The sequence below is a fragment of the Pteronotus mesoamericanus genome, unplaced genomic scaffold (genome assembly GCF_021234165.1).
Source record: "Pteronotus mesoamericanus isolate MK-2021 breed Mesoamerican mustached bat unplaced genomic scaffold, CSHL_Meso_final contig_192, whole genome shotgun sequence".
NCBI lineage: Eukaryota > Metazoa > Chordata > Mammalia > Chiroptera > Mormoopidae > Pteronotus > Pteronotus mesoamericanus.
Genome location: NW_026555082.1, coordinates 2,412,759 through 2,426,640, shown reverse-complemented (window position 1 = coordinate 2,426,640; position 13,882 = coordinate 2,412,759). Strand labels below are relative to the sequence as shown.

General features: G+C 67.5%; 1 protein-coding gene across 1 annotated transcript; it reads right to left on the bottom strand.

Moving 5' to 3' along the window:
* Window positions 1-329: 329 nt before the first annotated feature.
* On the bottom strand, window positions 330-12,842 carry TNFAIP2 (TNF alpha induced protein 2). Its single transcript, XM_054567755.1, has 12 exons — window positions 12,814-12,842; window positions 10,279-10,636; window positions 9,316-9,949; window positions 7,287-7,401; window positions 7,008-7,130; window positions 6,753-6,853; window positions 6,100-6,198; window positions 5,458-5,569; window positions 4,527-4,649; window positions 4,144-4,299; window positions 3,878-3,999; window positions 330-1,818 (listed from the first exon to the last, which is right to left on the bottom strand). Exons 2-12 carry the CDS (start codon window positions 10,619-10,621, stop codon window positions 1,677-1,679), a joined length of 2,070 nt encoding a protein of 689 aa, XP_054423730.1. The 5' UTR covers window positions 10,622-10,636; window positions 12,814-12,842; the 3' UTR covers window positions 330-1,676.
* Window positions 12,843-13,882: the final 1,040 nt, after the last annotated feature.

The following is a 13,882-nucleotide window of genomic DNA, read 5'->3' as shown; positions in this document are numbered from 1 at the left end:
CCCCGCCCCGCCCCGCCCCGCCCGCCTCAGGAAAGGACTGCGGGGAGGCGTGTGCAGGCGGGGGCGGGGGCGTGACCGGCGGTGCTGCAGGCAGGCCCCGCCCAAGCCCCTGCTGGCCGGTGAGAGGGGCCGGCAAGTGCTGCGGGGCTGGACCCACGGGGGACTGCGGCGGAGCCAGGACAGGCCTGCCCAGGACTGCGAGAGCCTGGGGAAGTCTCTGATGCCCACCCCCGCTGCCCAAAGAAGTCACTGCACAGCCACTTCTGAAACCAGCTTTATATCCAACTAGAAAAACCCAGACCTCGTCCTGAGTAGGCATCTACAAAAGCAGTATTATCAAAAATAATATTAACAACATCAAACATGCTAACTCTACAAGTGTACAAAGGCCCCGGGGTGCCGCTGGCGCGGGCGAGCTGCCAGCCAAGTACCTGGAAAGAGAGCTGCACCGCCCCCCGCCATGGAGAGGGTCCATGGCGGGGCAACTGAACCCGTCTTCAGAGGCAGCACAGAGTGTCCGGCAGGGCAGGGGACAAGTGGAGGCCATGGTGAGCAAAACCGTGGCCCCCACAGAAGCCCACGTCCTCATCTCCGGCACCTGCAACTACGCGAGGTCCCACGTGAGGGGGAGTGAAGGGTGCAGGTGAAGTCAAGGTTGCCAATCTGCTGACGTGACAAATAGGGAGGGGTTCCTGGGTCACCTGGCTGGGCCAAGGGCAATCCCAAGGGCCCTTAAAATGGACGACGGGGGCAGGAGGGAAGCGCTGGGATGGGGCGAGGCTTCAGAATGGGCAGGGCTGTGAGCCAAGGTTGGGGGGGTCGCCCACAACTGGACCAGGCCTGAAGGGACACCCTCCCCCTTTAACTTGAGCCCACAGACCTGCATGGGGCCTCAGGGCTGAGTAAGTCTTGCTTTAAGCTGCTGTGTATGAAAATTTGTTACAGCAGCAGGAAGAAACTGACATGGGTCAGGGGGTCAGAGGTCCCGCATCTTGGCCTGCATGGGGGGCAGGCTGAGCTCTAGAAGACCCCCGGAGGTCCCCTCCTGGGCCCACCCTCGGGGGTGCCCGTGGGCAACGAGAGGCCAGGCTCCGAGCCGCAGGGGTCCCCGTGCCTTCTGGAGGGGGGCTTCAGTGCCGGCGGGGCCCCAGCTTGCTGGGGGGGCCCTTCCAGGCCCCAGATAAGAGCTCCTCTTCCCCTTCTTTCCTTCCAGCTGCCTTCCGTCCCACAGACTTGCTGAGCCAGCCCTGGGCAAGGGAAGCGGGGGAGGCAGGGCGGGTCCGCGGCCCGGGCACTCGGATGGGGCCACACAGAGGGCGGCTGGGAGGCAGGCTGGGGAGGGCCCTGTGGACGGGGGGCCGGGATCTCTGGCCCTGGCTGCTCTCCCTCCATGAGCGCACACAGGCAACTGTCATTCTTCAGGGGTGGCCTCACTGGCTCCTCACCACGGGTGCTCCAGCCCCACGGGACTGGCAACAGCCCGCGGCCTGTCCAGTGCCAGATGCCAGGGGCCGGCACCTCGGCCAGGGCCGGGCAGAAGCAGCGGCAGAAGGCAGGAGGCCCGAGAGGGGCTGTGATGCCGGTGCCGGCCTGAACTGCCCCCTGGCGGGTGATGCCCCGCAGAGGGCTGGGTCTGCCACCTGCCGCGCTCACAGCGGGTCAGGCTGCAGGAAATGCTAACTGACGTTTATAAGAGAAAATAGGGACTTGAAGGGCCCGTGTGCCCTGGGACTGACGTCCAGGATGCTCCGGATGCTCTTGGCTTCGCTGCTTGACATGTTCCCCTTGATGGCCAATATGGCGCTCAGGTGGCCTTTGCTGGTGAGGAGAGCGAACGGTCAGTCCAGCCTGGTCGCCGACACCGCTGCTCACGCCCCGCCCCAGCTCCCCAGACCCCTGGCCCAAGCGCCGTGCCCTGCAGCCTGCCCCCACCCCCAGGCGGGGCTGCGCGGGCCGCCCACGGAGGTCCAGCAGCACCGGCCACCTGTCCGTCCCTAGAGCACAGCGAGCGGCTGCCTGTCGCAAGCCTTGGACGGGCTGCCCATCCACATGCCCCTGAGAGGACCCATTCCTCCCGCTCTGTACGTCTCAGCTAAAATGTCACCTCCGCCTGGAGCCTTTCCCGCCTCTCAAGTCAGCACCTCCTGTTGCTTAAATAATCTTTACAATTTGGAATCATATTTCCATGCCTGATGACCTCATTATTGCTAACCTTCAGTAGACTGTAAGCTACATGGGGGAGAAGGGAAACCAGGTCTGTCTTCTACCTCATGGCACCCGGTGCCGGGGACAGAGCCTGGCACCTGGCGGACCCCTCAGTACTTGTTGTGGGAGGTGAGTGGAGGGATGGACGAGTGAGCTGATGGGTGGAGGTGGATGATGGAAAGATGCATGGGTGGGTGGGTGGGTGGATGGGTGGGTGGGTGGAGGAGGGGATGGAGGGGTAGGGGTGGATGAAGGATGGATAGGTGGGTGAATAGATGCACAGGTGGATAAGCGAGCAGGTGGAACGATGGATGAATAAATGGAAGGATGAGGGATGAGCGGGTATATAAATGGATGCATGGATGGATGGGTGGGGGTGGATGGACAATGGATGAGTAGGTCGAGGGACAGGTGAGTGTGAGGGTGGCTGGATGGGTAGATATAGGGATGGGTGAGTAAGTACGAGGGGCATCCCAAAAACCGGAATTATCTTCTGGGGGGCAGGCCCTTTGTCACACAGGCCCCGCTAGGTGAGTATTCTGAGAACCCATCTGTATCTGTGTACCAGCTGGCACTGTTGCGAGAAGCTTCTTGCCTAAAAATGACAAGACCCGGTGCGCCACCCTCCCTATACACCCAGTCCCGCCCCGAGAGACTTTTTTGTTTCACTGGATGAAAAAAGTCCTCAAAGGGAAACATTTTGCTGATGTGGAAGAGGTGAAACAAAAGAATGGCAGAAGCCCTAAAAGGCATCAAAATCGACAAGTTCAAAAACTGTTTTGAGCAGTGGAAAAAAAAGCCTCAGTAGGTGTGTTGCGTCCAATGGAGAGTATTTTGAAGGTCACGGACGTTTAAACATGTAAGAATGAATACACAATTTTTTATAAATAAATTCCGGTTTTTTGGAGTGCCCCCTCGTCTATCGCTGGAGAGCTATATAACCACCCCTGTACGTGGCCAGATGAGCCGCGGGGGAGATGGCGGCTTGTGTGGGTGGGTGAACAGGTGGGCGAGTGCAGGGGTTGGGGAGGGCGGCTACGCTGACTAGAGCAGCGGGCGGGCTGGGCTGGATCGGGCTGAGCCGTTACTCCGGCCCAGGGCGCATTCAGACTTGCCCTCCGTGCCACGGGATGCCCAGAGACACCACCCCCCTGGCTCACAGCCCCCTGGCTGCTCCTCTCTGGAAGAGGAGCCTGGGCCCAGGTCCTCGTCCCCGAGGCCCTCTAGGCTGACTGGGACCCCAGCGGCATCGCTGACATGCCATGGCCTCTAGCGAGTCCCTGGTCTCTCTGGCCTCAGCTTCCCTTCTGAGAGGCAGCACCTTAAAGGCCGACCGTGGAGCCAGACTGCTGCATTCACCTCAGCTCTACCGCCGACTCGCCGCGTCCCGCTGCACGCCTGCCTTCTCCTCCCCGGTCCTCGTGTGCCAGCCGCGCAGGGCTGCGGCGAGGATCCCACGAGTGAGCTGCGCTGCAGGACCCCGGCACGGCGGCCAGCACAGCGGCTGGCACAGCCAGCACTGAGCCAAGACTGGCCACCAGGCCTGCGCTGCGCGGCCACTACCGAGCTCCACGCACCCCAAGGGGCGGACTGCAGCCACGCTGGGCTCTGACCACGGCAGGGCCGGCAGGGCCATGCCGACTGCCCAGGTCGTGCGGTGCTCCGTTCTCACCTGAAGTCGGGGTACAAGGTGGCGTAAGTGGCCACTTCCATCTTGATGGCATTGGGGTCTTGCAGGCGAATGATCTCGGCGAGCGTGGGGAGGGCCTGTTGCAGCCAGGCCGCCGGGGAGCCCTGCAAGTGCAGGCCGGGTTGGAGGGAGGCCGCCTCTGCTCCGGGAGGGCACCCAGGGGCCCAGAGAGGTTCAGGCCAGACCTGCTGGAGCTCAGGGAGGCCCAGAGGGAGAGGGGCGGCCCATCCCTGGCGGTCGGGGCTTACGTTCTGAATGCAGAAGTCCTGGATGAGGTCAGCGTTGGCCAAGATCTGCTCCGCGAGCTGCCTCTGCTGCTCCGCAGTCTTGAGGACCAGGTGCCCTGCGCTGAGCCGCACAATGTATTCCTTCACCAGGTGCAGGTGGACAAGCTCCATGAGCTCCTGCGTGGGCCGGGGACAGGGCCGTGTGAGCCACCCCCTGCGGGGAGCTCACCGCCTCCCTTGAAGTCTCGAAGCCAGGCGCCCAAGGAGGGGCAGGGGGCAGAGCAAAGGGGTGCACGCACGCGAGTGTTCGTGGGGGTGCACACACCTGCGTGGGCCCGTGTGCTCAGGCTGCAGCCCCTGCCGGCCCAGCGCCCCGCGCCCAGCCCCCAGCCCAGGGCCCTCACCTCCCGGAGAGAGTCCTGCAGCCCCGAGAACTCAGGCAGCGCCCTTTCCACAGTGAGCACGATCTCCTCCGTGGTCTGCGCAGCGGCCGCCCAGCGGGTCTGCTTGAACCTCTTGAACAGGGGCTGCGACAGGAGAGGGGCAGGGCGTCTGGGCCTGCCCGGCAGGGGAAGGGCTGCCCGCGGCAGGGAGACACACACCGCCTCCAGGGCCGCCAGGGAACCTGGACTGAGCTCCTGAGCTCGGGTCGCAGACAGGAAGTGGGGGGGGTGGGTTTGTGTGCCCTTCTCCAAGGTCAGCCGGCTGTGGCTCCTTCGAAGTCAAAGCCATCTCATCACCCCTGCCCTCTCTTTAAACAAATAAATTCCTGCATAAACAAGGCCCATGCCTGACTGCTGCCAAGTCCCCAGGGCGGGAGTCTGGACTTCACCCCAGCAGGCCGCCCAGCTGGGCGGCTGGCCTCCGGCTCTGGTCACTGGGGACCAGGCGGCCCCCTGGAGGGCAGGCAGGGAACCCCCCCGACCCTTCGCCGGCCGGCCTCGCCCTCTGCTGCAGGAACTAGGGGCTTTCTGTGGATTCCTTGGCCCCAGAAGAGGGGGCCATGGGTGGCTGCCAAGGCTCTGAGCATCACAGCTGGCAGTTAGGTCTGGGGATAGGCTGGAAAAGGGGGGGGTGGGGGCGAGGGAGGCAAACTGGGCTGAGTCTAAAAGGGTGGGGTCCAGCAAAGCTCTTCCGTGCCCTCCCAGCCCTGGGCGGCCCCTCGGAGGCCAAGCTCCAGGCTGACCTGACGGGGGCAAGGCCAAGGCCTCCACGGTCCCCCCGGGCAGCCCCAGCCCCCCACAGGCCAGCCTTGGCTTCTACCCTCCCTCCCGCCCCTCCCCATGTCCCCAGCACCGGGCGCAGCAGGGGCCCCGGAAAGGAGGCCTCGGCTACCTTCAGGCTCCCCGCCAGGCTCTGGAGCAGGGCGTCGAAGCCGTGGCTCTTGAGCTCACTCAGGGGGCCCAGCAGGTCCTGGGACGTCTGCCAGTTCTGCTCCACAGACATCCTGGAAGGCCAGGGAGCCAGGGGGTCACACCAGCCCTGCCCAGCCTGCAGCTCAGACCTGGAGGGCCGGCCAGCCCGAGGCGAACCTTCCTCAACCACTGCTCCACTCTAGCCCCCTCCGTGGGTCTCTATTCCCTGCGGGAGCAGGTCCAAGCCATCCCACCCACACTCCCCCGGCGGGGCCCAGCCTGCTCACCGCCCCCCCCCGCCAGGCCACACCCTCTTATAACTGGGGGTGCGCGGCTCAGCCTCTGTGCACCTCCGTGAGCTTGCCGCGCCCCCTCACAGGGCTGTTCTAAGGATAAAATCACCAGGAAATCCTTGGCCTGCGTGCTTGGCAGCTTGACCCCCGGCACCCCGGTGCTTCCTGCTGTGCGGGCCCTGCTCGCCTCTTTCCCCGCAGGCCTTACTCTGTTCCACCTCGGTGCCCGCAGCTCGCGCCGCCTCCTCACTACCCCTTCTCTCCAGCAGGCAGCGCCCTCCCTGGGCTCCCTGCTCCCACGCCCCCTCCCAGGGCCCTCAGCTCCTCACCGCAAGGACCCGCAGTTATTGATGTTGGCCATGACATTGGCCCTGTAATTTCTCAGCAGCCTGCACCGCTCCAGAAATTCATCAAAGGCTCGCTGGTACCTGGTGAAACCAGAAGGGGCGCTTGCAAGACCGGCACAAACACCGGGCCTCCCCGGGGTGGTGGAGCAAGCGCTTTTACCCGGGATGGGCCCCCACGGCCCGGGGCGGCGCCGGCCCCTAGCATCACAGGACTGACTTCACACCCTGAGGCCAGTGGGGCCAGGCCGGGCAGAGCGCCTGACCAGGGGCCAGCACAGCTCTGCTGCCCCTCTACATCGGGGAGACTGGAGGGGGCCGAGGGCAGATGGAGAAGTCCTCAGAGGTGGGCAAGGGAGGTGGCCAGGAGAGTTGGGGCGGGTCACGCTGGAGGCGGCACCTGAACGGGAGGCCAGGGTCCCAGGCCCTGCGGGGCATCCTCTCCGCAGCAGGAGGGCGCTTTGCTGGGAGCCGTGCTGAGTGGAGGCACGCCGTGCCCAGTGGGGAAGGGCGGGGGGCCGCGTTCCTGCTCGTAACAGCTGGCTCTCTAGGGGCTGGGGGCCCTGACTTGGCGTGGATCCCCTACGGGGCTGAGGGAGGAGGCCGCAGGGCCCCGCGCAGGCCGCGCACACACCCACCTCCTCAGAAATGCAGCCAGCTCCACCACCAGCAGGGGCTTGATCTGCACACTGAGGTCAGGCGTGATGTTCTCTGCCTTGGCCTGGCTCTGAGAGAGGATCTGTGCGGGGGGGGGGGGGGGGGCAAGCTGAGCAGGGACCCACCGGGCCAGGGCTGGGGTAGGGCTGGGGGCACGCAGGCACAGGGGGCGGGCTCAGAGGCAGGCATGGGCGCGCGGCGGGCTGTCCGTGAGCACAAGGGGCGCGCTGCGCTACCTGGATGATGTCGATGGCCAGCTCGCTGTGGCAGTGGCCGCCCAGCCGCGGGGGCGCCGCACCTTGGGCCCAGTGCTGGGATTCCAGATTCAGGGCGCGGTTCATCAGATCCCTCACGCTGGTCTGTGGGGGCAGGGCCAGGGTGGCAGGAAGCCCATCGCCCTGCCCGCGTGGAAGTCCTTGCCAAGCTCTCTGCCCATGTCCCGTCCCTCCCGAGCCTCCTCTCTGTCTCCTTCCTGCCCCTCCCTGTCCCAGCCCTGGTGCTGCTGCCGGACTTACCACCTCGTTGGACAGGAACGTGGCCTCCAGCAGCCGGATCTGCCGGGGGGGCAGGAGGCTCCCCAGCTCGATCCCCTGCAGCTCTCTGGCGAGCTTGGGGCTGTTGATGATGTCGCTGCGGGCAGAGGGCGGCTGGCATGAAGAAAACGGCACCCGCCCAGCACCGTCTCTTAGGCGAGCGCCCTCCCCCTTAGGCTTCGTCTCTGTGGGCCCTGAAATCCATGGCTTGGCCCCCCATGGACCCCCATCCCTGCTTCTCCAGCTCCGATGATGGGTTCTCTTACTTCCTCACCCTCTCACACGCTCGGGCTCCAAAACCTCTCCCTCACTGATCCGCCTCCAGCCTCCCTGGCCCAGGGCCGAGCCACCCCATCTCTTGCGGGGCCCCCTGCAGGGGCCCCCTTCCAGGCCTTCCTGTTTCCTCCCTGGTCCCTGACAACCATCCACCCAGCAGGCAAAACCTGCAAAATACGGCCTCCCCTCGCACGCACCTGAAGCCCACCAGCCTGCAGCGGCAGCCAGCCTCCGCCCCGTGCCCCCCCACGGCCCCGTCCCCTGCACTCCGCCCCGCACCCCGCCCCTGCCGGGCCGGCCCCGCTGCCCCAGAGGCTGGGTCCGTGGGAGCAGGAAGAGCTCCGCGGAGGCGGAAGCAGCTCCACTCATCCTCCTGGCGCCTCTGCGGGGTCCTGGCCCCCCAGCGGCAGCCCCGCCCTGGCACTTCCTCGGGCCTTTGTCTCCGGGAGGCTCCGGCGCGGCCCTCTCTCCGCCCCGTTCAAAGCCTGGGCACCATGTCCCTTTGCTCCCTGCGCTTCCGGCCACAGGCCTCAGCGACGCCTCCCTGAACGCTACGTCCGCCCCAGGGCTCCAGGCCCAGCTGGCCTGCCTGCCGCTGTGCTGACCCGGGGCCCCGGGCTGGAAGCCCCCAGTCACTGGGACAGGAAGGCTGACAGCAACGGCGCCCGTGCCCAGCGTCTTCTGGGGAGTCAGGCAGGACAAGCAGGACGGGACCAGCTCGGGGCCCCAGAGCCCGCCTGGGGGCTTGCCTGTGCCCTGCTGGCACCTCACCACCACGCCCCCTGGCCCTTCCTCTGGCCCTCGCTGGCGGCCGAGCATCACCCGAGCCCCCGGCCACCCAGATGTGTCCCCGAGACCCTCAGACACCGCTCACAGTCTACTCCTCCGGGCTCCCTGCCGGCTTCACACTCGGGGCCGGGCCACCCCTCGGGACCGCCGGCTTCCCGTGCAAAGATGACCATTCTGTCCCTCCCCACCCAGCGGGCACTCAGAGGTCCATGGAGAATGGGGAAATCGGGGGCCGCCGGGGCTGCACCGCCGCTACCGGGTCCCTCCGCTGGCACAGCCAGGCCCCACCCGAGGAGCTGCAGCCCCGGCGGCCAGCATCCGGCCCGGCCGTGCGCCGCCTGGGCGACCCTGCCCAGCAGGGGCCTTTCCCAGGGGCCACAAGGCCCTGCCCGGCCCTGGTCTGGGACCTGCCTGGGAGGCCCCGAAGCCCGTCAATGACTCCAAATGCCCACAAGCTCTGCTCGGCGCCCTGAATGCCTCCCCGCTCGGCCTCAGGCCCAGGAAGGGACTCCCTCCGGCCGCGAGCCCCGCCACCCTCCCCTGCTGACCCTTCCTTCTCCCAGCAGGGGAGCCCCGTGAACAAGGCCACGCCCGCTGCGCCAGGCGGTGTCCTCCTGGGCGCCGCCGAGGCCCACTCCCCGGCCTGACCTGGCCGGGAGGGCCCTGCCCTGGGCTCCCACAGGCCCCGGCCTCCTCTGCCACAGCCTTCCTGCCCTGGGTTGTCCTCGCCATCCTCCCCACCCTTGCCAGTTCATGAATGAGGTCCCTGCCATTCTCTGCTCCTCCCATGTCCCCAGCTGCCGAGTGTGTTTGAGGCTCAAAAATTAGGGATCCCAGGTGCCAGGCGGACCCAGCGAAGGGCTCGGCCTGCACTGACCTGGCCGAACCCGCTCCCTGCCCAGGGTTGCGGTACCTCCCGTTGCTGCGGTGCCTCCCTGCCACTCACTTTGGGTAGAGGTTCTGCACCCAGACCAGCAGCAGGTACGTGTCGTGCTCCAACAGCTCAAACTGCGCCAGGGTCGCCATGTGGCCTGCGAAGTACTCGTGGTAGCTCTGGGCATAGGCTTCCACAACGCCGAACTCAGCGGGGAACAGCGGCTTCAGCCGCTCCACCACAGCCTCCAGGTCCTCCTTCAGGGTGCGGCCCATGTGCAGGAAGGTGCGCTGAGCCTCCGAGCTGCCCTCCGCGTCCCCGGCCGGTGGCCTGCCCAGGCGCTCCTCGGCCTGCTGCGCCACGCCGCTCCGCCACAGCTGCAGCCAGCGCCGCGGGCGCGTGGCTGCCAGCGCCGCGGGCCCAGGCCCCGCGGCCTCCACGCGCTGGTCCTCGCGCTCCTGCTCTGCCAGCACGGCCACTGCCTGGCGCAGCCGCTCAGGTGACGCCTCCAGCGGCCGGCGCAGCAGGCCGAGCACCTGGTCACGCAGCAGCACGTACAGCGCCTCCACTTTGCTCTGGCGCCGCACCAGGTCCTCCACGCTTGTGCCGCCTGCCGCCGCCAACGCAGTCAGCTCCCGCTCCAGCAGCAGCAGCGGCGCTGCCGCCTCCAGCTGCCCGCGCTCCAGGTCCACCTTGAGCTCCTCCACTGGGAGGACCAGACAGCGCGTTAGTGTGGCCAGCCATGGCGAGGAGGCCCGTGGAGCCCGTGGAGCCCGTGGAGCCCGAAGGGCGAAGTGATACGTCCCTAGAAGCCTGTTTGCGTCCCAGATAGGACGGAAGCCGTCTGCCCCCTCCCAGACCCCAAGATTGGGCAGGAGATTTAGGTGGAAGCCTGGAGGGAAGACACCTCCAAGCGCATGGTCCCTGCCCACTCTGTGTCCTGGACCAGTGGGCCAGCTGCGCGGGCACCCTAGCCCTGCCAGGCCCTGGCCGCCTCTGACACGGCGCCCCAGTCCCAGGGGGGCCCCAGCCTACCTGTGGGCAGTGGGTCCTGTGGCCTGGGCCCGGACTCAGCCTGGCCTTCCCGCTCAGCAGAGCGGGACTGGCCCTTCTTCTTCCTCCCTTTGGTGAAGATGTTGAACATGTTGGCCAGGCCTTTTGGCTTCTTCTTCCTCAGAGCCTCTTGCTCACCCCTCTTCCGGGCTCCCTCGGATTCTGGGGGCAGCACCAGGTCCTCAGAGGAGGCCTCTGACATGGAGGCCTCCGACTCCCCCTCCGACGTGGAGGACGACTTCTGGGGTCTTCCGGGGCAGCCAAGGGCCCCCGGTGGGGGCTGCTGGCCTGGGAGGGCCTGGAAGAGGGTCACCATCTTCAGCATCACCCTGGCTCAGGCCTGCGGGGCGCAAGGGGAGGGGCAAAGGGGTGAGCGGCCACGGCGCGCCCGTGCGGCAGCAGCACCGCCGTGAGCTTGAGCAGTTGCCGCCGGTAGGACCGCCAGGGCTCTGGCCTTCGGCCCGCGCAGGCAGCACCAGCTGGCTTGCTCTCTGGACACCAGTTTCTCCGTGCCCAAGCCCCGGTTCCCCTCCAGACGCTCCCAGAACTTCCAGAGCCAGGGAGAAGCTGGGGGGCCGAGCCTTCCAGGTGGAATGGCCTCGCTCCGTTGGGCAGATGCTCCTTTGACAGCCCCCCTCCGGTGGGGGCTGCGGGCCGTGCCAACACCTGAGATCCCACAGAGCAAGGGCTGCAGGATCCAGAGGACCACCGCACGGAGCCTAGCGGTCCGGGGAGCCACATGGCGCCAGGGCTGGGCTGAGGCAGGGACACAGCCAGGGCGCAACCTCCAACGTGCCCTGCCCCCTCTGGTCCTGTCTGGCTGCGGGGCCCCGAGGGACACTGGGAGCAGAGCCTGCGCCACTCCTGCTGGGACCTCAAGGCGAGCGGCCTCGGGGCTCAGGCCGCGGCAACCACGGCGCCCCCGCAACTCCAGTGGCTGGGACAGGGTTCTGGCGAGCCCTTCACGCGTCGGAGGCGTCAAGGGCCGCCTGAGGTCGCAAGGTGACTCGGACCCGAACGCGGGCCTCCTGGCCCCTGCCTCTCCCTGACAGCTCCCGAATGGGGTGACGCCGCCATCCCAACAGCTCCCCTCCTCTGCCCTTCCTGGGCGCCCACCCCACCTCCTCCCCACGGCCACCCGGGAGGAGTGCGCTGTTCCTCGTCCTGCAAAACTGACCCGGAGAGGCCCCAAGGCTCCTGCCTTCAACCGCGTGAGCCGGGAACTCATCACCTGCCTGTGTCCCCCGCCACCTCGCGAGCTGCATTCAGAAAGGCAGGTCCCCCTCGGGCCCAGCACCATCCTCCAAGGCCCTCGACCCTGGTCCCAGCAAGGCCAGGGCGGGGGAGGGGGACAGGGCTGACCCCCAGGGAGCGGCCAGGAACAGGAAGCAGACAGGGCCAGGCCTGCTTGGTAAATAGGGTGACCCGCAACCACAGTGCCTGCTCTACCACCCGAGAGTAAACACACCGCGTCATCACGCGTGCACGATGCCTGGTTCACCCCCACCGCAACCAGCGCTGCCAGTGGGCGGCCTAACCCAGCATCCGGAGGGAGGAACTGAAGCGCAGGGGGTGGCGGGGGGCAGCAGGGGGCGGGGAGGCGTGCTTGCCCCCCACACCCAGGAGGCGTGGAGGCTCCGCTTAGGCCTGTCCAACTCTCCAGAGTTTATGCTGCCTCCCCAGCTGCCCACCCGCTGCGAGGGGCCAGGAAGCCTGGTTGTTCCCACACCCATTGGCTTCGCTGGGTACCCTGGGCAGGGCCCTATAGTTGCTTTGCGTGCCACTTGGCCTGGCAGTTCCTCTCTAGAACCAAGCAGGGGTGCTCCAGGGAGCCCCCACACCAGGGTCCCGCGTCCTCTGCCGCTCTGTCCCATTCTTGTGCCGGGCACCCATAGGGGCTGGTCGGGCCAGCTGCCTGGGGCTGCTGAGCGTCACCCCAGGGCCTGCCCCTGCCCCCCAGGCCCGCTGGAGCGAGGGAGAGGGCCACCGCGACCAGCCTCATCTCTGCCCTCACTGACTCCCACCTCCACGGTGTCCACACATCCACACATGCTGGGCTTCGTCTGACCCCCCCCAGCGTCGCTGCCTCGTCGCCTGGGGCACAAACTTCCACTCAAGGCCCCGCAGCCCCGAGGCCGGTTCCGGTCCTCATGGAGTGGCCCGGCCGGGCTGTGTGCCTGCCGCGCCTCACCTGCCAGTACGCGAAGACAAGGAGGGAGCGGCCCGGCCTGTGGCCTCACGGAGACCCCAGCTGCTCGGGTGCACCGGCCCGCGGCCGCGCCCTCCCTGCCTCCCCGCCTCCCCCGGCCGGGCCCCTGCGTCCCCACGGGCAGCGGCTCTGGGCAGGGGCCTCAGTTTCCCCGGACGGGGGGCCGCGGGGGGCCGCGCGGGGCCTCGGGCGCTTGGATCGCCGGCCCCTTGGTCCCCTCTGCCGGGCCGGCCGCTCCCTCGGAGGACGGGCAGCCGCGCGGGGCGGTGAGGACGGACTCCGGACGCCGCGGGGTGGAGGTCACTTACTCTGCTGGACGCACAGCTGCTGCGCCGGCCACCGGGCGCCGCCTGAAATAGTCGCCGCTGTGGCCCCGCCCCCGCCGCCCCCCCCGCCCCCGCGCGCCCCCCCCCACCCCCGTCAGCAGCAGCGGAAAACCCGCGGGCGGAGGCCAAGGCGCGCGCCGGGTCCCTGCGCCCTGGGGCGTGAGCGCCCCCCGAGGAGGAGCTGCGTGCGTCCAGTCGGGAGTGTGGGTGGATGGGGGTGACCGCCTCCCACCAACCGGGGCAGGGAGGGCGGGTGCAGGGTGGCGCGACTGGGGGAGCGCCGCGCCGGGATTTGGGGCGCGGGAACCCTCACCCCAGGAGGAGCTGGACCTGCCTGGCGCTGACCCATTGTCCAGCGACGGCTTCTGATTGGCTCACTGGAAGAGCTCCCCGCCACCCCCAGCTCAGGACCCCGTTTCTCGTCACAGAGCCAGCGCCCTCCAGCTAGCTCCCTCAGCCCCAGGAGGATCGCCCCGTCTGGGGCGGGCCGGTCCCACCCTGGGCATCGCTGTGGTCTTGCAGAGGCCCGGGAGGGGGCCTTCCTGGAGGATGTGCCCTAAGGGAAAGGGGGCTGCAGGGGCACTCAGCCCTTGAGCAACAGCCCTGGGCTCCCTGCCTTCCCACAGTGACGCGGTTGGAATTCACATCCAGGCCTGGGGAACTTCTCCCCAAGCACCTTCCCTTTCTGCAGCTGCAGCCAGCGCTGGGCCAGGGACAGGCTGCACCCGGCAAAGCCAGGGCCCTAACAGCTGGGGCTTGATGGGCACTCACCCAGCGTTGTCCTCGTAGGGGTGGCTTTGAGTAGGTCACACCCCTCCCTGGGCCTGCGATTCCCCCTCTAGGGCCTGTGTCTCGGGCCTGTTGCGGGGTGGCCAGAGGGCCCCCCCACGGCCACCCCCTTGCGATTCCTCAGCCCAGGAACCCTGCCCTCAGGGAAGAGCCGCCACTCAGGAATTTCCCGGCTGAGCACCAGCTGCCCTTTTGCTTCTTTCAGGCTCTGCTCCTCCTCCCTTTTGTGTGCCCCTCCTCACCCCCACCCTGTGTGTGCCTG

Bases quoted from the DNA above. Each gene is read 5' to 3' on its own strand.
- TNFAIP2 (XM_054567755.1), bottom strand. From the start codon at position 10,621: ATGCTGAAGATGGTGACCCTCTTCCAGGCCCTCCCAGGCCAGCAGCCC. The intron at 4,650-5,457 runs GTAGCCGAGGCC...CTCCTGTCGCAG, and splicing joins GCCTGGCGGGGAGCCTGAAG to CCCCTGTTCAAGAGGTTCAA. The intron at 4,000-4,143 runs GTAAGCCCCGAC...CTGCACTTGCAG, and splicing joins AGGACTTCTGCATTCAGAAC to GGCTCCCCGGCGGCCTGGCT.